Below are 24,541 nucleotides of genomic sequence, written 5' to 3'. Positions count from 1 at the left end.
AAAGGGACTCAGAAGTTCCTGAGATCTGTGACTCTGTCTTACCTTCCCCTCCTTCTGGAACTGAGGTACAGCTCACTAGAAATTGACAGTCACAAAGGAGAACTAGCCCCTCACATCTCCAAAGGTACAAGGGCAAAATCAGGATGACAGGAACAGAATAGACATGAACAAGGACAGTGCATTTTCAAACAGAAAAGCATCCATACAAATCCAGACTACAGATGACTAGACAGAAGTGGATATGAGAGGCCAACAGACAATCAGTTGGTGCAGGAGGAAATGCATGCTACAGCCTCCCTTACAGAGCACAAAGCAGTTAACACCGGCTCGATACTTACAAGTAATAGGAGTAGGAATAAGCATTTCTTCTATATATTGATGGGCAGTCAGATGAAGGAAATGTCCAAAAGGGGGGAAAAAGAAAAGACAAACAAAGAAGAATTAGGTTTATATGAAATCATGATTCTTAGAAATGCACATCATTTTAGTATCCCTAAACTGAAGGAGATGTATCTTCTCACACGTCAGTTGCTATAGTGGCGGAAGATAGTCAGTGAGAGAGACCTCACCTCTGACACAGATGAGGTCCTTGCCTCATGCATAGGAAGCCAAGTTTATTCTTCTGTATGGACAGCTAAAGCAAACTTCCTTATAATTATGGACTTTTGATGGTCTTAGGTAACTTTCTATAGCACTCTAGAAATATACTACCAAACTTTCATGTTCCAGTGTTCCTAGGATCCAAGCAACAACAGACACAGTAGCACCTTTCATCTTAACTAGTTCACAAAAGATGACATCTACATCTATTCTGTAAGAAGTTATGCCCCAAACAGGGAAACAACTGAGCAGCATCCTTGCTAGTTCCCCATCCATCTACATTTCCAGGCTCATTTCCTTTATACCCTACACAAAGTGAAGACCCAGACAGAATCAAAAATAGTAATTCTTTATATTATTAGCTTTTGGAGGTTGTTGGTCACATATCAGGACCAGGATAAACCTGGTACCCAGTAATGAGTCATAGATGACCCTGGATGACAAGTAGAATATAGTAAGATTGTATCCTGGGATTTCTAAGATAGGTTTTAGAAAAAAAGAAGCTCTGTCATCCCTTTTTGCTGGACCTCTTTATTGGATGTCTTAGTGTCCGTGTAAGAAACCCAGAGCTGCCATGCTGGAGAGATCACATGGAGAAGCCCTGGGATCATACAAAGGGAAAGAAATTACCAGGCACTTTCCAGTTCATACAAATTATCTCAACTGAAACCACGAGCATCACAGAACAGAAATACATTTCCTTTATACCATACACAAAGTGAAGACCCAGACAGAATCAAAAATAGTAATTCTTTACATTATTAGCTTTTGGGGGTTGTTGGTCATATATCAGGACCAGCATAAACTTTAACATCACCATGAAAGAATGCAGTACTGAGAAGGAAGAATTTTAACCCTCAGCATCAATAGATCCCAACTTGAATAAACTCTGCTTTAAGGTTCTCATCTACTGCCAATGATTCCCCCACTGTATTCCAGGATGCTACGAGTTCTTCAGAGCAGTCAGTCACAGGGAGGGAAGATATCATGAAAGTGGGTCCGATGTTTCTCTACTACTCACCAAAGCCAGGGTACCTCAATTTATATCAATTTTATGTCATCTAACATTTCACATGGATAAGAATTCGAGCTTCCAAAAGGAAGCTTGAAAAATCACTGCCTTTAAGCTTCTCCTAATGTCTCCACTAGCTCTTGGCTTCCAAGCAATCACAAACCTTTATGCATGTCCATTATATTCCCCTTGCTGTAACTTATCTTATGTTGTAAAAAAATAAATAGGGATGCTTTTATTTCACATCAGTTTTATCTACTCTGACAGTAAGGGATGCACTTGAGGATTGGGGAAGATTGCTAGGAAGGTCAGGTTCCCAAATATCCTCCTGAGTTAGCAAGAGTAGTTCTCTTCCTACTTGAATAATTTGAGTAGTTGTAATTATTATCCCATTTGCTTGTCACAGGAAGACCCAGTCTTTAGAACCACAAGGCTGTGAACACATATTCAGAGCTCAGGATGTCCACCTTTCATGTCAGAAGTAGCTAAAGCCCTCAAGGCAGGGATATCAAAACCCAACCCAATAACCCTTAAAGTCCAGAAGAAAAGTGAATAGTAAGAAAACATAAAGAAATCACATTTTCTTGGTAGGCTGAGCTAGAGGAAATGAACCCAGCATAGCCTGACCCACTGACCCCTCCCCCAAATTGCTCAGCATCCTAGACCAAATGAATAATGGTCCTGAAGAAAGAAAGGGGAAGACACAGATCTGTGATGGACAGAAATTGGATAAACTCATGTGAGCCATCAAATCCCTATTCTCTAGATGTACAGGTTGCCACAGATCATTCTTCTGTTTCACCTACAATGGGTAGAGTGCCAAAAAATGCTATTTTTTAAAGGCAGAAAGCTCAGGGTCTAAACATCTCTTGCTATGGCTTGAATGTCTCCCTGGAAGCTGATGGTACAACTTGAGCCCCCAGTTCATATGCTGATGCTATCAGAGGTCTTCTAGGGGTGATTGAGACCAAAGAAGAATATCAGAGGCAGGGTATGGTGGGCCATAATGAAACTGGTGGCTTTATAAGGAGGGGGAGACATACTCAGTCTGCCCACCGGATGATGCTCTCCCACCATGTCATGCTGCAGCAAGAAGGCCCTTGTGAGAAGTTGAGCAGATGCTGGCAGCATGCCATTGTATTTGCCCGGAACTATGACAAACAGGTGTGTTTTCTTTATAAGTTTCCCTGACTCAGGCACTTGGTTACAGCAATAGAACTAGATTAATCATTTTTACATATTTTTGGCAACATGAGAAGAAAGAGGCTAGTGTTCTAATTTTAGCTCTTTCACTCACTCACTGTGATGTTTTAGATAAGCAGGCTCCCCTCAACCCAACCTGTTTCCTGATCCCTGTGCTAAGTTGTTGCCACACATGACAGACACTTCAAATAGCTTTCTGGTCATGGAAAAACAAGAAGGTCGAGCATGCCAGTACCATCATTTACAGATGCATGGTCTGGAACAAATAATTAAATAGCCCTTTGTTCCAATTTCTTCACCTCAAACATTGGAAGCAATGACTACCTATTCCTAAGAGTAACCATGAGTATATGGTAATTTGAATTAGATGACTGTATTTAGATTATATCCAAATAAGATATGACATAATATATATTTTTCAAAAAATTACATTAATCTAAATTAATATTAGTTAATACTAGTCTGTAATTTGGAATATGCTAGGGATAGATGAAAGGTGGTTTCTCTCCCACCTCATCAACAGATAGAAAATTTGCTGCTTCTTTTTTTCACCACCAGGACAATGTATATTCTTTGTGGGACAATGACAATGGTTATCAATAATAATAAAGTGAAGCAGAATATGTAGATAGCGCTTACTAGGTACCAACACTGTTCTATGCCCTTATCACCGATTAGCTTATGTATTCCCTTACAACTGTCCAAAGAGATAGATACTACCATCTTCACTTTATAGCAGAGTGAACTGAAGCAAATGGGGTGAAGATGACAGACCCAGCACCCAGATTTGATGGCATCATTTCTTCAAAGGTCATGTTCTTAACCACCATGTAGTCTACATTGCTTGAGGACATAAAACAGGACACCAAAAATGGACCAGACCTGACGCTGCCCCATGCCTCAGCTCTTTGAATCTTCCTTGTGAAAGTATACATTGTCACCATTACTTTCAGTTTAGGAACCCAAGGCTCTAAGAGGCACTTTTCACTTGGCCAAAGATTTTGTGCCCCTGTGGAGAAGTTGGAATGTGTCTGTCCTGACCTGGACTTCTCTGCTGGCAGCTACATCCTCTTAGGCAGCAGGCTTTGTTCAGTATTCTGATCCACTGAATTTTCCGTTCTCAACTTTCAAGGCTGACCTCTTCTGGGCTCACCTCCTTTTAACAACACATTTCCTGCTTCCCATGGAAAACACAGACCGCCTGTTTTCTGAGTTATCTTGGAGGTTGCCAAAACTAGTGCTGTCTCTAAGCTGTTGTCAATGAAACTCCTAGTAATGGCAGTCATCAGTGGTCTTCTAATGATGGGCAGTCTTTGCTCAACCAAGCTGCAAAGTCACAGATATTCGCTCTGTGACCACAACACAGTTTACATGTGTGTATTCTGTAAACCTTGAAGAAGATTTACTGAAGGTCTGAATTTACAAGGATACAGTGATATTGCAGATAACAGATTGCCTAAAACCAAAAATCCTGAACACAAAGACAGCTGTGCTTAGGAAGGGAAAAAACAATATCCCAAACTTAATAAATCACATACTGCAGAATCACCTTTTAGCTGGCTGACAACACTGACTTCAGGTAGAGATTCTCTTTGCTCTATATCATTTTAACAGTGCTAACTTGTCTATGTAACCATACATTTGGTCATTTACCCATCTATCTAGCCCATAAACTTATCCATCCATTCATCTAACAATTCATCCCTCTGTCTATCTACCAGAGATTGACCCACCCATTCATTTATTCATCCACTTACTTAGCCCTCCAACCATCCAACAGCACATTCATTATCTACTCAAACATCATTTAATTATTAATTTAAAAATTTCCTGAGAGTCTACTAATATATCTGTCTATGCCAATGCTATGAATAGACAAATGAGATTCTAATCCAGCCCACCTGGTCTAAAATGAAAGCCAAGCAAGAAAATTATAGAGGAAGCAATAATAATAGCCACCACTTAAATGGAAGGCAACCACTTATGTACCAGATACTAGTGGAAGACCATTGCAGAAAAAGGGACCTGAAAAAAACCACAGTTATCATGGGGGCAGAGCTTCATGAAGCAATTTCCCAAAGGAGTTGAACTTGTGCATTTCCCTACCCCCACCCCTGCCTTAGACAACAGGCTAGAGAGCATACACTGATTTTTGAAACATTATTCTGGGTACTGCAGAGAGAAGGATTAAAGCAATCATAGTGAGAGAAGCTAGTGAAGAGACAAACACATTAGAGGTCTACCCTGGGAAGAGCCAAGGACAGTGAGAATGTCTGACCATCACAATGCAAAGATGCAGGCTTAGAAGAATTCATGGTGATAAAAACCTCATGTGCTTGATAAACAGGATAGAAAGCACAGCCCATCAATGAGTTGGGGATAGAAGATTGGGATCTGGTTGACAGATAGACAATGATTTCTTCTTTGATTTTGAAATACCCAATGGATGTCCAAGGGTATAGGATACAGTGCAAGGAAACTCATGTGAGGGAGGCCTGAAGTAGAAGCCCTTCACCCTCAAGAGCTACTTCCACTTCAGGTCATAAAAGTAATCACCACTAGGTTATGTGATGAATATACAGAGAAAGAGAGTTCAGGAAGCATAGGGGCTGCATGCAAGCGGTTGTCACTGGGCTATCCTGTTGGGACTGGTATGTGGGAAGACCTTGCTAGGTAGGATGTCACACTTGGTAGTCATATTTGGAAGAACATAGGGGTGAAAGTTTGACAGTGATAGTAATCTTGTAGGCAAAGAAATATGTCAAAATATTTCATCTGGGGAAACATAAGTCCAAAGCCAGAGTAGAGCAAAATCAAGAGAGGGAAAGTGGTATCCGAACCTGAGCCTCTATGATTTGTTTGATTTCTGTTAGTCCTTCAGGACTGGTGAAAATTAGCTTCTTGGACTATGGAATCACAGTCTGTATTTATTCCTAAACTTATCCCTGCCCAACTTGTATAACCCCTTTGAACTTCACTTCCCATTTGTAAAAAACAAAACAGAACAGGAGCATCCACAGATCTGTGCAATTATGATCATTAGAAGGAAGACATTCAGAACAGGCAGCAGTTTAAGCAGAAAAGGAAGAAATTAGGTCAGTGTGTGAGTGTTATTTGCAGAATTGCTGTTAGCACAGTGCTGACAGTTTTAGAATGGATTTGGTACAGTGTGTGATGAGTGTCCCTATTGGAATCAGACATTGTAATTCTTTATGTAGGCATATAGAGCAAAGTCTGAACAGTTCCCATAAAATTTGGCTGCAACATGAAATGAACTATGTTTTTTGTTTTGTGGGCTTTTTGTTTAGTTTTGGCACGTTGTATGTTATTGTTTTAGTTTGCTTGTTTTGATTCTCAGTTTTGTGTTTTTTTGCTGTAAGAAACCATGCCTTCAAGAGCCTGTTTGATTTTCTGCCCTGACTGCCCTCAGCGGTGGACTGTAACCTGACTGCCCTTTGTGATGGACCATAATCTGACTGCTCTCAGCGATGGACTGTAACCTGTAGAACCCTGACTTCCCTCAGCGATGGACTGTAAACTATAGACTGAAATAAGCCTTTTCCTTCCCTAAGTTGATTTTGGTTAGATGATTCTTTATCACAGCAACAGAAGGAAACTATAACAAACTTCATTCTCAGACTCCAGGGAGTGAATTCCAAAGCAGCATTACACTGAACTACAAGAAACTTGGGGGCGTATGCATGGAATAGAACAACCCCAAAACACTAATTTGTAGAGGTTCTTATATGGGAGTGGCTAGTGACAGCTTCAACCATCAAGATGTACTGGTTAAGGCACAAACACTTCATTTTTTTTTCTGCCTTACTTGGCATTGAAAGTATCCCCCATGGAAGGCCTCATCCTCCCTGGGGAGCAGAAAGGGAATGAGATAGGGGGGTTGGTGAGGGGCAGGGGAGGAGGGGGAGAGAGAAGGAACTGGGATTGACATGTAAAACAAGCTTGTTTCTAATTTAAATAAAAATTACTTTAAAAAATGAAAGTGAAAAAGATGCACAAGATCAAAAGGAAGGAAGGAAGGAAGAAAGGAAGGAAGGAAGGAAGGAAGGAAGGAAGGAAGGAAGGAAGAAAGAAAGAGCCAGTTGTGGTGGCGCACGCTGGTAGGATTTACTGAAGGAGGCAGAGGCAGGAGGATCACGAGTTCGAGGCCAGCCTGGGCTACACATTAACAAGGACATCTGTCCAACCATGTTCATAGCAGCACTATTTGTAATAGCCAGAAACTGGAAGCAGCCTAGATGCCCCTCAACCGAAGAATGGATACAGAAAAAATGATACATTTACACAATGGAGTACTACTCAGCAGAAAAAAAACAATGGAATTTTGAAATTTTTAGGAAAATGGATGGATCTAGAAGAAAACATTCTGAGTGAGGTAATCCATTTGCAAAAAGACAAACATGGTATGTATTCACTCATATGTGGATTTTAGACAGAGTAAGGATTACCAGCCTACAATCCACACTGCCAAAGAAGCTAATAAACAAGGAGGTCCCTAAGAGAGACATACATGGTCCCCTGGAGAAGGGGAGAGGTTCAAGATCTGCTGAGAAAATTGGGAGCACGGGAAGAGGGGGAAGGGAGCTAGGAGAATGAGAAGGGGAGAAGAAGAGGGATACCGAGGATATGAGGGAGCAGAAAGTATGAGTCAGGGGAAGAATACACGATAACAAGAATGGAGATATCATAATAGAGGGAGATATTTTTGGTTTACAGAGAAATTAGGCACTAGGGAAATGTCTGGAGATCTACAAAGATGACACCAGCTAACTATCTCAGCAACGGAGGAGAGGCTACCTTAAATGCACTCCCCTGATTATGAGATTGATGACTGACTTATATGCCTTCATCCAGCATCTGGTGGAAGTAGAAGCAGACACCCATAACTAATCACCGATCTGAACTGGAACCCAGATGCAGAGAAGGACCAGTGAAGAGCACAGAGGTCCAGACCAGGCTGGTGAAACACACACAAACAGCTGACCTGAACATCTGGGAACTCTTACTCCCCAGTCTGATAGCTGGAATACCAGCATGGGACTGATCCAGACCCCAGGAACATGGGTTTCTGTGAGGAAACCTCAGAAATCTATGGGACCTCCTGTAGAAGCCCAGTATTTATCCCTAGCATAGGAGTGGACTTTGGGAGCCCATTCCATATAGAGGAATACTCCCTGAGCCAAGACACATGGGGGTGGGCCTAGGCCCTATCCCAAAGGAAATGAAAGACTCTGATGACACCCTATGGAAGGCCTCACCATCCAGGGGGAGCAGAAAAGATATGTGACAAATAAGGTTTTAGTTGGGGGGACGGTAGGGGAAGACGGGTGGGAGAAGGGAACTGGGATTGTCATGTAAAACAATCCTGTTTCTAATTCAAATAAAAAAAAGCTGGGAAAAAAAGAAAGAAAGAAAGAAAGAAAGAAAGATAGATAGAAAGAAAGAAAGAAAGAAAGAAAGAAAGAAAGAAAGAAAGGAAGGAAGGAAGGAAGAAAAAGAAAGAATCCAGTGCTCCATGGTATCAGGCTAAGGGACAGTCTATGCTGCCTCACATCTTGCTTGTTTGCCGATTTCTTTGGAGGAGACAGTCTAAGGACTGCAGAGTAAGAAAGGAAAGGGTAAAATGAACTCTGGATTGCAGAGGGGCATTAGTAATGAGGTTTTATCATCATCAGGAGCTCAGGGCATAAGGAGTATGTGTTACTATATAATCGCATGGCGTGTGTCTTAGAGCATCCATTATGAAACAGTCTGAAGAATAGATATAATCGGTAGATCCAGGAACAGAAGAGAAAATACTGATGGATATTTTGTAGTAAGCATAGCTAAAACCACATTGGAAATCTAGTGTGTCACGGAAGGGCTCAGGGTCTACTTTTCATAACACCCAGATTATATATAGGTCTGCAATCAAAGAAGATCAGTTAAGAGTGATTCAAAACTACTTCTCAACTTTAACTTGAGTCCTTTGGAAACCATAAAAGAATCTTATTTAAATCTCCATTGGCATCACCATTTGGTTTTTATCTCTAAAGACCCCCCTCCATTGTAAAACAAGTGCAAGGAAAGATTACAAAACATTCATTAGGTTGTGTTGATTTTTTTCCTTCCTACTTCCCTTCCTTTTTCTTTTCTTGAGTCATCTAAATGTAAATTAATTTCTCCATTAAATCCTTCCTTTTATCCTTTGCACTTCAAGTATATTCTCTGCCTGCATTCTAGTTCTGTTACAAAAAGGAAAATTCTAACAAGAAGATAGATCATTTGGAGAGTGAGAAGAGAAATTTATGATCAATGATGGTGAACCCCCAAGGGGGAGAGTCTGGGGACATCTGTATTAATGGAAACACCTGTGGCTATAGCTGGGAAACATCTGAGATGGACTCACTGAAGATTTAGAGACATAGGGAACAGGAAATAAAACAAACAAAAAAAACCCAACAAACTAGTCACTGCATTCATGACTGTGGAGGACAGGGGAATGGCCCTGTCAAGCTCAAACCAGTGAAGGGCCTATGTAATGGCAAGTAGGCATTTACCTCTGAGAACCTGGGGACCCAGGAATTGTAGGTGACAGTGAGACTCTAAAAGGATCCTGACACAGGGATCTTGAGCTGGGTTGATTTGCTGTCTTCCTTTCAGGTTGCTATGGGCTAGCAACAGGTTAGGAAAGGAATGAATTTAGTAATGTCCCCATATTTATACACAGAGCTGGAGTCAGAAGAATTCCACAGAAAGAATGAGTTCATCGTGGCCTTCACTGTCTTTGAGGCATCTCTAGATATAGGAAAACACTGTGGATTAGTAGAAAGAAGCAGGCCCATGCTTAATTTCGCTCTTCCCCTCCCCTGTGTTACTTTTCCTCTCTTCCTTTCTTTTTCCCTCTCCTATTTCGTCTTTAGTCCCCATCCCCCTTCACCCCATCTGTGAATCATTGCTAACAACCAGCAGAAATATGTCCATATACTGCGTGTATAAGTACAGATCAGCATCCCCAAGCTGTGCATTGCCATGGGGTCTAAATTTTGCTTTGGGGGATGAAATGGTGATCATGTGACACCTTTTGGTTGTGTCTGACAGTTTCATAGACATGAGATATGATAAGATAAGATACCCCTGGAAGAGGTTAAAACTACACGGAAGACTCACTTTCTATGTACTCTTACCCTAGAAACAGAAAGTCATTCTTTTTCTTCCTCCCAGAAAAATCACACATTTCAGAAATAGCTGCTGAGAAGGAAGTGAAATTTTTTCACAAGCTCACAGTCGATGGTGACGTAGGTTAAGCCAGGCTTTAGAAAGAGCAAAATTGGAAGAACATATCTGACTTACAAATTGGTGGCAAAGAATCAGACCATTTCAAGATATTCAATTCCATCTAATTGGCCACTTTTTCCATGTAGACAATCCAAGACTCACCTCTGCCTCAATCCACCCACAAGGCTAGGAAACCTGTCCTTGATCTTATATGTACAATATGTTTACCACTCCCAGAGAACTCAAATTGCATGGTCTACCTCCAATAACAGTGGCTGATTGACTAGGCCCTGGGACATAGAGTATGGCCATGTTTATCAATGATGATGGGATGACAAGGAAGTGTTACTTTTAGCTCTCTGAAGTCTCTGTATCCCTGATGATAACATGGTAGCTTCCTTTTACTCTTGTCTTTTTTCCCCCAGTGGGAAAATTAGTGGGAAAATTAGAGTTAAGATTAGAATCTTAACTCTAAAGCCATTCTACTGGTTACTTGAGAAGAGAAATATGGCATTAGATAAAATATATAAATAAAAGGCCAAGTCCCAGCAAGAAGATACCCTGGTAAGGAAGAAGACTTCCTGAATCAAAGCTTCACCATGAGATGGGAACAGACAGGTACATAGTGGCTTCGTAGCTGGGAAAAGGCTTGCTGCATACATGATGGCAACACCAGCACTTCTGTGTCATTAGTGACTGGAATAAGGACATTGATTTTCAATTTTTTTCTTAACTGGCACTCATGTAGAAGCTAGGGTTAGCTGTGGGGGTATTTATTTTCTTTATTCTGGAAGAAAACAAGTTTCAAAGTGTCTATCAACTTGAAGATGGCAGAAACTCTCTGATCCTTGTCATTGTTGTCTTGAACTCCACTGCTAACTAAACCCAGTGTCAGTGTCAGGTGTAACTATAAAGACTATTGTAAACTACTGTTTGCATTGTGGAAAGATGGGGTTATAACAGATGTTACTATAGTTTGGCTGATGCTTTCTTAGATTTGCCTGGAAAGTAGGAAGATGGAGGCATGACTGGACTCTGTCTATGAAACGGAGAAGATGTAGTGATAGGTAAAGGCTAAACAGAGATGGTCACAGGACCCAATTTTGGGGAATATATAAAAGTCCTTAATGATAATGCTAGCTCACACTCAGACTTTGCATTTTTCTATCCAGCTTTTAATTCCTTTGTATTATCTTCAATCCTGTGACTATTATCTTAAGCAGAAGATGAGTATGGGAGGTTGACTCTTGACAACAAAGGAAGTATTGCTACCCTTGTTTGCATCAGCAATGCGATTTGAAAGAAAATACATACAACATAAGAAAATCTGTACTAGTTGCCCATAAGTGCCCAGGGAAACATCTTGATAAAAGATAATAAGCTCTAATAACCATCTGGGAAGTTTTGATGAGACATGGCATAGGAAGGTGTCTCAAGTAGGACAATCTTTAGAGTCTCACTCCTTTGGATGCTTTGAGGCAGCATGAGAGGCTACCAGTGGATGTTGGGGAAATGAAGGTAAGAAAAAATGAAGCATTATTTTACTGTGATAATCTGTGTTCCTGGAATTCCCCAATCATACAGCGTAGTTAATTCTGAGAAGACTTACTTCATCATAACCAGACTCCATGGCACAACAAGGGAACAATAGAGATCACTGATCACCTTAAAAGCTGGCCTTCTCAAAATCACTTGCCAAGGAGGCAACACATCTCTCTCAAAAAATAGCACAAGAAACTCAAGGAAAAGTATTGGAAAAGTTCTACTGGACAGTAATTGTCAGGAAAAAAAAATGGCCTGGCAACATGGTAGTGCTGGGGTCATGGGGTCAGCAGGATCTTCTAGGCAGCATCAAGACTCACCTCCTTTTGATGGTGAGCATCACACCTAGGAGGATGATGATGAACATGAGAAGGCCAGCGATCACACCTGCCATCTTCACTGTGCTGTCCACCTGTTTCTCTGGTTCCACAGTGTTAGAATTCTGGCTGGAAGCACCTTGAGAGGAAAGGGGAAGGACAAAGATGTTAAAAAGGCTTACAGGTAACCAGACAATAGTGACAGTGACAGCAGTGTCTATTTATTAAGGCTAACTATGTGCCAGGCACTGTGCACATTGTCTCACATAATACCCTTTGAGAATTAGTTCCTGAAGAGATTGGGATTAATATGATGTCCTCTTAGAGATGAAGAAACTGACATTCTAAGCAATCAGGGGAGTTTCTCCTACTTGCCTTATGGGAGCATAAGATTTTATGCATTATGTTGCTTTGCTATGAGAGTTCAAACCTTGGCTCACTGTTCAGTTCTTGGGTTTGTAGTATTATGTTTCAGATTATGTAATGTAAATAATAGTTTTATGTTACCATAACACAATTAAAATCACTGTGATCTAGGGATCCATTTTGTTTTATTCCTTATAAGAAGCCCACAGTCAAGGAAAAGAATAGTAGATTTAAAGGAATTGCCTTGGGTTAAGAAAACATGATGAATTTCAATATGGGCAATTATGTAATACTATATGCTAACTTGTTGACTCAGTCTCTGGTAAAGGAAAGTAAAAACTGACCACTTATTATGTCTTTAGGCCTATGTGGGTGACTCAGGGCTCTAACTTGACTGATCCTCACAAACAGGCCCAAAGACAGACATTGTTTTTCCCATTTTATATATGAGGGGGGAAAAATCCCCAAATCAAAAAAAAAAAAAAAAACAAAAAACAAAAAGCAAAAGGACTTGCTAGAAGTCGCATGGGTGATGTTAATGTCAGGAGCAAGATCCTCCAGGTTTGGTGATTCCAAATTTAGGCCATAATGGCAAGAAACCTTAAATTCAGCTCCTGAAGCCCCTAGATCCTCATCCCTCATCTTTTTTGCTCTATAGAAAAAGTAAGTAAGCAAAGGAAGGTATATTCAGCCTCTTCATGCATTTACTAAGGATGGAAGGCTATTTCCTGTCTCAGACATTCTGGAGAGTAGGTAGTCCATGGGCTACCAGAATCCAAGGGCAATTTTGTCCTCCTGTCTTTATTTCCCCATTAGAATCACTTTTTTTGTGTGTGTGAGGCAGTTTAAAGTCAGAAGCACCTTTTCCCAAACTCATCTCTACTTTTCTGCAACATCAGCACCAGTTCATCCTTCATCAGCCAATATACCTTCTGTGGCCTCCTGTGCCTCTGGCAGAGTTTCTCTCTTCTCTAAATTCTGATAACACTTTATAACACTTTGCACATACCTCACAATATCTCTTACCACAATGTACTGATATTATTAGTTGCTTGTTTTCACATCTGTCTTTTCCACTGGTCTGCAAGCTCCTCGAGGGTAGCATTAGGCCTCTTTTATCTTTGTTTTCTATGTTAGCACAGATCCTGACTCATAATGGGGGATCACTAAATGTATGTGGCTGTTTGGTATTTGGCTAAAGGGATGATATCTCCGCTTGCACACATTTGTCCTCATGGAAACAAATTGAGTTTTCTCTTGCTTTTAGTCATGTATTCATAGAACTTAGCTGACCATCAAATTGAAGGGTTGTTTTTCAACGTAAAACTTCAAATCTGATTCCCCGAACTCACTGTTGTGTAAGAGCAGGCCTCCAGCACATTGATACTTTTCAATTTTTTTCTTTTGCTTAAGAGTGTAGAGTACATATTCTCTCCAGGCACTTTCCTCAAACTTTAGTTAACTTTAGCAAGCTGGTTTGCTTAGCAGAGTGTCCTTGGTGGGAATGGGAAGCCTTTAAGTGTAGGTATTGTGTCCTTTTCATTGCTATAATGCCTGTGTCTAGATATTACTATGATGGTTTTGGGATGATACAAAAGTGCACAGGCCAGAATGACTTATTTATTCATTCAGTTATGTGTCTTTAGTGCCTGTGTGTCCAAGTGCTGGGTCCAAACTGTAGTCTCTGAAGCGTCCAGAAACTTTTCCTAGAAGTGGTTAGAAGTGAAATTTTTATTCATTGTTTCCACTAGATAAAGGCAAGGCCAACTCACCCCTCCTCAGGGCTGTGTGTCAAAGTTCCGCCATCCTTCAGCCCAGTGACTTGCTGGTGCACAGGGATAGCCAGAGCATCTTTAGTTAGGGTAGTCTGACATTGCAGAGTCAGGGTTTTTATGAGTGGCTCCTAAGCAAGTCTCTACTTTTGAGACTTAAGGTAGGATTTCTAAGAAAAAGCTAGTCTATAATGTACCAAACCCAAAGGAAAGAGAGCACATCAAATAACAAAGCTCTCCAATACTGACAGTTTTTAACTTCAGAATTACAGGAAAGGTTGGCTCTAGACCATTTAATCATTGGTGGATTTAAACTTCACTAAGTACCTGTTCCAAGGTCCTGTTCTAGAGGCTGGGAGCTTAAGGCTGAGAGGCCCTGAGAGTCTCTTCTTATGTAAGGTCTCTGTTGTCACTGGTCTAATAAGATTCACACCCACTCCTTAGGTAAGTATTTGCAAGCATCTACTAGTGGCAGGCATCTGGCATCATTGTGGTGAGCAAAACAGTCACAGTCCCTGTCTTCAGAGAGTTTCCAATCACTGGTATTTGTAACTATGGGGATATACTTAATAAATCAATAATTAGTAATTGTAACTGTGGTGGTTTTAAGAAAATAACCACAAAGGGTGTGGCATTATTAGGATGTGTGGTCTTGTGGGAGTAGGTGTGGTCCTGTTGGTGGAAGTGTGTCACTGTGGAGGCAGGCTTTGAGGTCTCATATATGTTCAAGCCATGTCCAGTGAGACAGATCACTTCCTATTACCTGCAAGTCAAGATGTAGGAATCTCAGCTGTGTCTCCAGTACCATGTCTGCCTGCATGCCATCATGTTGATCCATAATGATAATTGACTAAACCTCTGAAACTGTAAGCCACCCCAATTAAATTTTTTTCCCCTTGATAAGAGTTGCCATGGTCATGGTGTCTCTTCACAGCAATAGAAACCCTAAGACAACAACTTTCTGCTTTGTTAAGAGTTTGTACAGAGAGGCACATGACCCTTTGGAAAAGTATAACAGGGAAGTTAGTCACTTCTGGGAGGAAATGGCTAGTAGGGTGAGCTCCAGGGCTGTAGCTAGACAATGGAAGCATACAGGAGCAGTATGACACCCTGGGTCAGGCTGTGTGACTGGCAAGGAACCAGGTGCATGGTAGAAAGGCAGTGTTTAAGGAGCCAAAAGCATAGAAAGAAGACAGACTAAAAAAGATGCTGAAGAGGGCAGCAGGAGCCAGTTCACACATGACACTGTAGGCTATGATGATGGTTTTGCTCTTTAGCCCAAGCAAAACAGTCAGACATCTAAACACTGTTCATGGGACAATGAAGGGGTAAGATTTGTTTCCAGCATATCATCTCAGCTTCATTGTGGAGCCAGAGTGGCTTGGAGAAATGAGTTTGCAGATTATTGTAGGCACCCAGGTAGAAGATGATAGTCACAAAAACTCAAGAATAGCAGTGAAGATTTGGAGATGCAATACAAGTGATAATTACCTGAAATAAATGTTGTTGATAGATAGAGCAAGGGGAAAAAAGGAGAAAAAATGACAAGGGTGGCCACAGATTTTTGGGTTATAAGATATGGTAGATGATAGTGAAATTTATGGCTTCAAGAAATTGTGCAAAAAGAAAAACTAGAGTGACATGCTTGAGTTTAGAGTAATTTGAAATTGAAGGTAGATAGTTAAAAGTGTGAGTCTAGTGCTCTGGGGGTGGGGAGTCTGAGCTGTAGATAAACAGATCAATTCTTAAATATCCATAGATGGTATTTGTAACATGGGAGTTAATGATATTACCTAGGAAGGGAATAGCAAGTAAAAGGAGAAGCAGGCTTGGGTGAGAGACTTGTATCTTAGTAGTGTCCAGGGAGTGGGCAGAGGCAGACAAAACATGAGCATCTAGACAGGGAAAGAAAAACTGAGTATGGTGTCCTAGAACCAACGGAAGATGTATTTCCAGAAGCAGGGAATGATTGGCTGTGCCATACACTGTTTCCAGGGTGAAGTGCCATGCTCCAAGGTAAGTGAAGGTCTTAGTTTAGTGTTAAGAAACCTTTGCCCAAAGACCAAGATGTTTTTGATAGAAGCCCCTTAATCAGTAACCATGACCAACCAATAGTACTCACTTGAGGGCCACAGAGAAACATCCAGACTCTGGGGAGTCTCATAAAAAGTGACAGCCCGGTAGAGAAAGGTTCAGAGAGTTTAACCCAAAGGCCTCAGAGCTGAAAGCATGGACTGCATGGTGAGGTTATCAGGGGCAACTATGCTTTCCTGGTCCATTCAGGCTTAGAAACAACTATAAGAATATTCAGAAAACTCAACTTTCACTTATTCTTTAAGACAATTTTCAGTAGTTACCAGGGACTTGCTTTCCTGTTCATAAATTAACGGCATTGACAATTCAAAGGTGATAGACAAGTGGAGAGAATGACTCTGGAGAAAAGATAAGGCAAGATGACCTGGGTGACCTAAGAGGTAGAATAGAGGGATAGGGACATGGGATGTTCCAGTGACTTTTCTGTTGGGAGTCAGTGTTATGTGCTCAGGGCTGGCACTGTAGATGCTTGGTGATGAGAATGAGAGCTGAGTTCAGAGTTGCAGGGAAGCACAATACCACTGGCTTCTCACAGGGCTGCCTACCAAGATGAACATCTTTCCACAGGTACCATGACCAAGCATGGCAAGTCAAAGGCTGCCTGTCTGACTCAGTGCCCCAAAACCCGAATAAGGGTATTCCAAGAGATAGAACTGGGAATCCTCCAGAGTTGCTTAATGTCAATTCTAGTCCCTAATAGATTCAGTCTCTGACTCTGATGACTTCTGTCTTTTAGTCTGGAACTGAGAGGAAGGAAAGAGATTCAGGGATTTGGCTGCCTCCCCTTCACCCTTGGCTTCCACAGGACCCAAACTGAACACAATCCAAGTAAATCAGAAATGGCAATGAGGTACCAGGTGATAAGTTATCCAGTTAGATAAGCTTTAAGTCTCTCTTTCAGTCCCCTGTGTGATGTGGTCATCAAAAACAATCTTGTGAACGCAGCTTACTAATTCAGCTGTCTCCAATATGAGGCTACAGGACTGACCTTGAACCCCAGCCAGCAGTGCCTTCTGAGCTCTGAGTACTCCCAAACGCTACACTAGTTTTCTCAAAGTAGCAGTCACTTGGTTTTTTCCCTTTACTCTTTCATCAAAGCTTAGAGCGGTGGTACTCAACCTGTGGGTTGCAATGCCTTTGGGGTTGAATGTCTTTCATCAGACTATCGGAAAACACAGATACTTACATTACAGTTCACAACAGTAGCAAAACTACAGTTAGGAAGTAGCAACAAAAATAACCTCATGGCTGGGGGTCACCACAACATCAAGAACTGTATTAAAGGGTTGCATCATTAGGAAGGTAGGGAACCACTGGCTTAGAGTCTTATCCCTTCCTAGCTTTAGTCCCCAATCCACAACTGACTTTACGTTTTCTGGCTACCTATTTTTGAATATATCAACTCATACCTAAGATGCAGTGCTTAGTTTCTTGGAGGCATCTCAGCACCTTCAATTTCAATCCCTATGTGAGGCCAGGGCCACTGTGTTTCCCTCCTGCTTTCTCCAATGTTACAAAGCAACTATCTCATTCTGATTTTCCCCAGGGACTCCTAAGTCCTCAGTTGGCAAGGGCAATATTGGTCGATGCTACCCTGTACTCTTCAGAACTCTCAGATGAATCTTGCATAGGTATACATCCAACCACCTGAGAGAGATCCCCAGGGGTAAGATAAACCAAGAAGCTTGATACTTAGAAAGTGATTCAACAATCAGGATAGCAGCATCACCTAGGAGCTTATTAAAATTTCAGACTCACAGACTCTATGCTAGGACTATGGAAGTCAGTGTTACATTGTGACAAAGTCCCTGCCTGGCTCAAGAGCATGGCAAAATTCACGTCAGTCACCTGGTGCAGGTGCATTAGTTGGGATCAGAACGTTTCTATCTAGAGATTCTATTCTGATGTGATGAGATCCAGTGCTTGCTTTCTGATCACCTATCAAGTCATTGTAGAAGATGAAACATGTTTAGTATCTTTAAAAGGTCAGAGTGTAGAAGTGACTGTTGCTTAGGGAACCACACGATGAAACCTTTCAATGGTTTCATTGAAGAGATACCCACTGGAGCCTAATACTGTTTCTATCATACTGTTATGCAACCACCTCTGGATTTTAACCAGGGATTCCTTACCTAAAGAGGGCAGAGTTCCATCACAAAGTAGCCACAGCATGAAAACATTCATCAGTCCCAAGACCCTTTGAAGAGGTAGCCTTTCTGTGTTTACTAGCTCCTACTTTCCCACCTGTTCTGACTTCCTTGCATTCCTGAATAATGAAGCCATCACCCTGTTAAAGGCAGCATACTCATTAGACTCTGATCTTTCTTTCAGTATCAGTTGACATGGCTTCCCTATCTTAACTTGGGTGTCCCTTAAGTTCAGTGATGTCTATACTCTTAGTGAGAAATCCTATTATTCTTATAGTTCTGGGACTTATATCCTGTCCTGCCTTTCCCCAGCTTACTCATGAAGGCAAAGAACATGCCACCCACGGTGAAAGGAGCTTTCCAGGGGCACAGTGTGCACCTTATCAAGCAGAGGGGACTACATGACCTTGGTGCCTCATTTGATATTGAAATGCTATGGTTTCATGATACTGGCCCAAAGCAATGAACGTCAAACAGAAATCCTTGACTTTGCAACTATATGCCATTGCTAACTAACTGAGTGACCTTGATCAAATCAATGAAATGAATGTGATTTAATATCCTCATTTGAGAATTGAGAAAAAATCCTAAAATCACAAAGATTATCTCAGGATCAGGTGTTGCTTGACAAACTCTAAGGGACTGCATGTCCTGGTGTTACAATTTGGAAACTGGTTTCAGGGTGTCTGTAAGCTTTGGGAACTAGAGGCTGGGGCCACATCTCCTTGCAGTCCACTACCTGGCTTTATCCAAGTCCTTAGAATAAAGCTAGGCAGAGTCCCCATCCCCAGGGTGATGCACTGGACTCTGCTCATATAGGCAGGGCCCATACCAGGCTTACATCTGGATGACTTAATGGTTGCAATAATGTAATTTGGCAACAAGGGATTAATAATTCCCACTCAAAGCACTCTCCCTGGCATTGAGCCTGACTGCATAGCTGTACTGCAGAGAATTTTTCCTGTAAAAATATGCAGCAAAAAATAGAAGTCACAGATGAAGAACATCTAATTGCAATTGATAAAACCCAAGTAAATGCCAGTGGCTGTGTAACCAATGCTGGTGATCATTGCTGATCGTAAAGAAAGGAGGTGGCTGTTGGGGATGCAGTTCCTGAAAGCTGCACTCTTTAAAACACACAGTGGCCTCTCAGCTGTCCAAGGGCATATTATTCCCAGTGTGACTTATCTCACGCAAATCTTACTGTGCTGGCAGTTTACCCCTGTCTACTTAATGACTTCTTTTGTTGAAGAGTTTCTCTGTCTTTACTTTGGCTTTGCGTGTATCTGGCACCCAGCAGCGAAAAACCTTTGAAACCCTCACTCTGAGCAGCTACCTCTATGCCAGGGAAGGCTTTAAGCATAGCAGGCATCTCTGATTATGGATGTTTTGCCAAGTGGAGACAACAGGGAACAGATAAGGAAGCTGGGTAACTTCCCGGCTCTGCTAAAGTCAGGTATGCACTATATATGCGCTTGACTTGGCTGGAAGCGAATTCTCTAAATGATAGGCTATTTTAAGATGGAATTGAAGTCCAAGATAGGAAACAAGTTGGTGGGAAAGCATCTGGCTACTTCATTAGATTCAAGCCTCTAGACTTTACAAATTGCATCCCAAAGCATTCAAAGTATTTGTAATTGTGATCATGAACTACTTTGGCAGCCTTTGAGGGTAGAAATTGTAGTGAACAGGAGGGGAGCTGGAAGCCTGGGGAGAAACAAATGCTACTGCTGACTTTTTTTTTTTAATGAAAAAGATGTGTATTTCAGATTTTTTTCCCCACTAGTGAGTGTGATGTTGATGCAGGGAAAAAAAATAGACTAGATGATTAAATCAGGTTCCCCAAACCCTTACTACTCTTAAAGGGAAGCGATGATAATTAGAAACCAGTACAGGCCCCATATCAGTCAGCAGCCAACCAGGAAGTAACTCCAGGCCTTTTAAAGGAAGCCACTGCCAGGGGATTGGTACCAAGGATCAGAAGATGTTGGGGAGTTCAGAGTAAAATTATCAGAAAGCTACTACCCACCCCAGACAGGAGAAACAGGAAGTTGTAAATCAGCCAGAAGCCAGAAGGCAAGATTACCCAGCAAGAGATAGAACTGCAGGAAACCTTTGGGGAAATTAGACTCATGGGGCAGACACAAACTCTGTGACAAAGGAAGGGATAAAGTTGAATGGGGGAGCCTCTCCTGGCCTTTTCTCTTCCATCTCTAACTGGGGTATTCCACTGGATAAGCCCAGAAGTCACTGTCTTGGTGGGCCAGAGGAGGACACCTGCAGGGAATACCTGAATATTCAAGCAGGACATGTGATATAAAAGAACAGGCATAGATTAGATGGGCAAAGGGCCACCATGGGTGCTCTGTGAGCAAATGGTCCTGGACTCTACTCTTTGTGGGTTTTGAGAGTTACCAGGACATATAAATCTGGAGGATGCCTCATACTGTGTCTTTAGTTCAGCCAAGTCAGAGCCGCAGTGGAGAAATCATGACTGGCCTGTATGACAGCTACATGTTAAGCTGGGGGTTTCCAGAAGATTGCAACATGAAAGTAGATAGGAGCAGGATTCATGATCACATGTGAATCACCAATATAATTAACTATAAACTGTGTGGCACAGTTTAAGCTATAGCCATGTTTCTAGCCTGTTACCTCTAATAACCCCTTTAATCCTTACTGAAACTCTGAAGCCGGTTCTGCTCTCATAGTCATTTCAAAGATGGTGAAACTGAAGCTCAAAGAGACTAGATAACAGCAGCTGGCAGCAGAGCCTACAAAACCTGCAAGTCTGATGCCGAATTTCTTCTCAATAAACTGCTATACTATTCTGCCACTTCTTGACTAAATGAGGGAGAGGTTGTTCAACCCCAAACTGGCTGTTTTCCCTCAGATACCTAGAAGATAGAAGGAGACCAGTACTAAGGAGATCAAGAATCTTATTTCAACCAGCTAGATAAAAACCAACTTTGTACAAATACCTGCCATAGGTATTTATATCTGTCCCTGATGGGTCTGTCACCTGCTATACCAAGCAATTCTGCTTCATACCTGCCTCTGCTTGAAGATTCCCTCTTTGTGCCCTCCAACCAGCAGACCTTATTCTAATATCCAAGCGATTGATGAACATGTCATGTGAATCTTGTTATATGAGCAAAATTATACAGGCTTTGCTCAAGTGATATTTAAACTTGACCTTTTCAACTTAACTTCTTCTATTCTTTTTACTTCCCTTGTATATCAACCACCATTTTAAAGTTCCTAATACTCTGAGTTTAGTTTTATTATTAAACTCTGGGCTTTCTTGCTAAAACCTTCCTTGATATTTAGTAACTAAAGCACCTCATTTTAATTCCACACAGAGAGACATGTTTAGCTCAAGTTTAGGTGAGCGCTTTCTCTGTTGTTTCCAATACCCATTTTTTTTTTTTTTGTTTTTGTTTTGGGGTTGGTGTCTGATTTTTTTAAATTGCTGACTGCCTCCCCCACACCACAGAACAGAACCTCCTCATTGAGTGGATTGGGTTGATAATGGAGTACTTAAGAAGGATTATTCTATTCTTCTTTCAAGTGACATCACCTAGGATGTTTTGCAAGTAATAAATAAATTGCCTCAATTCATCATATGACAGTAATTGCATTTAGCCAAGATTTAACTTGGAGTCAATGTCAGGTAGCTGGAAAACACCACAGAGACATGGGTTTTTCACAGATAGCTCTACCCTTGCTGTAGAAAGTAATTTAATAAGTCTTGAGTTAGGTGTAAAGATACAAATTTCTAGTACTCCACACTCCCTCCACATTACCTAGCCAGACCTGAGAGGTTAAAAGTGACTTCATCATCGCCTGTACAACTAAATCTGCTAAATATTGCTGACGGAGGTGCCCTCATTTTCAGTCTTAAATGGAGGTTAGCACCCTGTGAGATGAGAATCACTTTAATTGATTGTTTGAAAGCCCTTTAGCCACTCAAATAAATTGTTCCCCCAATGCTGATCTGGCTTTGTCCCATGCATCTCCCAACTCCATGTTGCTAGGTAGACTTTGCTTTTCACAGTGAATATTTTCTGCAGAATTCTAACGTGTTTGTGAGTGGCTCTATGAGTGGTGCAATGACATCCTTACAGAGACTCTCTTCTGGATATAAGAAAATGCCTCTATCACAAAATAATTTTCGTGTATTAAAATTTAGCACCCGACTTTCTTAAAAGTAGTCATATGCAGTGGATTCTATACATAGGCATGATTGACACACCCACTAGTAGAGCATGGGCTGGAAATACCTTATATCTCCAGATGGCTTCACTTGTTTTTTTGTGCCCTGGAGAGGTCTAACCTATGCATGTTGCCAGGACCAAGGAACCAATTTAGAGAAAGGATTTGAACTTCTGTCAGAAAAAGACTTTAAGCTAAATTACAGTTGGGTACAAAGCTGTGTCCAAAATCAGGATGAAGATGCACTTTGTGAACCAGGTTCACAAAGGTCAAGTCACAGTCAAGGTTAACAACTGGGATGTAATAAAGTGGAGCCAAATCCAAAGCAGGGGTCAGGCATCAGCCCTTGGCTAAGTTTTAGGATCTGGCAGTCTGTATCCATGGAGAGAGGTCAAATGATGTCTAGAGTCACTCTTTGACCTTGATCAGAAACAAAATTTAGATGGGGGTCATGGACTTATAGTGCTCAAGTAATCTCCAAATGTATTATACTCATTAGTACCAATTCAACCCTCAGCTACAGAAAGGAGGTTCTAGGCATTTCCTGGACATGACCTAACCTGAGATGCTCCAATTATTGCAATGATAGTAGGTACTGTGAGGTACTAAACATAAGAGTTAATGAAGAAACAGTTCTCCCATCATGGAGCTCACTTCTTAGTGGAAAGGGAACTTGTAAACTTAGAGGGTGTAATACACTAGATGCTCAGACAGAAGTATGTCTCAGAAGACTGCATGCATATTTATTGTTTATTGAAAAATAGACTACACATTTGATTTCCACATGTTGTCAGTGGGTATGACACACATGATAGGCAACTCAGCCACAATCTAGCATCCCCCTCTTTTTTCTCCCCATGCTGGTGCTCTGTGGTTCTACAAAAACTGCCTCTTGCTTTTAAAAATCTTTGCATTGAGCCTGGAACCCATGGGGTTCAAAGACACTTAGCTGTCACCAACAGTGAACCTATAGCCTGCCCTGGAGATTAAGGATATAGTATGAAGAAAAGATGTAGGAGAGAACACACACTCTTTAGGATGCCCTGCAGCAAAGCAATAGTCCCTTTAGACTTTCTGAGGAAGCTGGCATGAGAGAACACGTGGCCACAGTGAGCTGGTTATAATTATTCCTATGCAGTTGAGCATGGGCCCAGGGCAACTGTGCAACAAGTGAAGCCCTCCTAGGATCAGTGAATGAGAGAGTACAAAAGCCAATAGTATGTAGGCTTTATAACCTCCAGCCATGGAAAGCAATTGACCTACATCTTGACTTTAAAGCAAAGGCTGAGGCAGGGGAAGGTTAACAGCAAATCCCATGACTAGTGACACATGGAAGACAGAAACTATGCCAGCAAGGTAAGAATCAGAGCCACACATGGAAGACAAAAACTACATCAGATGGAAAGGCTCAGAGCCATAGACTAGTTTAGGTCAAATGCACAATATAACAAATGAAGGTACACCAGAAGCAATATGGGTAGGTTACAGAGATGTTCTCAGATACTGATGCTTAGTTGTAATCTCTTCACAGTGGAGGTCTCTCCACACTGAAGGCATAGCACTTGAGGTTCAACCACAGACTATTGTCCGAAGCTTAAGTGCATGGTGCTAGCAAGCATATGAAGTTCTACAGCTGTGATAACAATGTGGTGTCTTAAAACAACATTACACTTCCAGAGACTAGAAGTCCAAAATGCACATGCCACCAGGGCCATATTTCCCAAAGATCAGGAAGACCCTTCCTCATTTCTTCTCAGCTACTGGTCTTCAGTCCTGGTATTCCCTTCCTCGAAGATGGGTGAGTCTAACCTCTGTCACTGTCATTGCCCTGTTCTTCCTATGTGTATCTTCACGTGATGCTTACCCTTTCTGTCATACTAGCATAAGGTCTACTTTCTGACTTCACTTTAACTAATCACATTGTGGAGACATTTTGTGTCACATGAATATATGTTCACAGTTACTGGGGAGTGCCACTTCAACATATCTGTTCGGAGA

General features: G+C 41.4%; 1 protein-coding gene across 1 annotated transcript in view; it reads right to left on the bottom strand.

Moving 5' to 3' along the window:
• The window catches only part of Ptprt (protein tyrosine phosphatase receptor type T), a 783,865-nt gene that overhangs the window by 147,271 nt on the left and 612,053 nt on the right, over positions 1 to 24,541 (bottom strand). Inside the window, exon 13 of the mRNA XM_035446780.1 lies at positions 11,953 to 12,088. Within this exon, the coding sequence (XP_035302671.1) occupies positions 11,953 to 12,088 (136 nt within the window). The remainder of the gene's footprint in view (positions 1 to 11,952; positions 12,089 to 24,541) is intronic.

The sequence above is a fragment of the Cricetulus griseus genome, chromosome 6 (genome assembly GCF_003668045.3).
Source record: "Cricetulus griseus strain 17A/GY chromosome 6, alternate assembly CriGri-PICRH-1.0, whole genome shotgun sequence".
NCBI classification, from domain to species: domain Eukaryota; kingdom Metazoa; phylum Chordata; class Mammalia; order Rodentia; family Cricetidae; genus Cricetulus; species Cricetulus griseus.
Note: the sequence above shows the minus strand (reverse complement) of the source record. Positions and strands in the feature narration are given on the sequence as shown.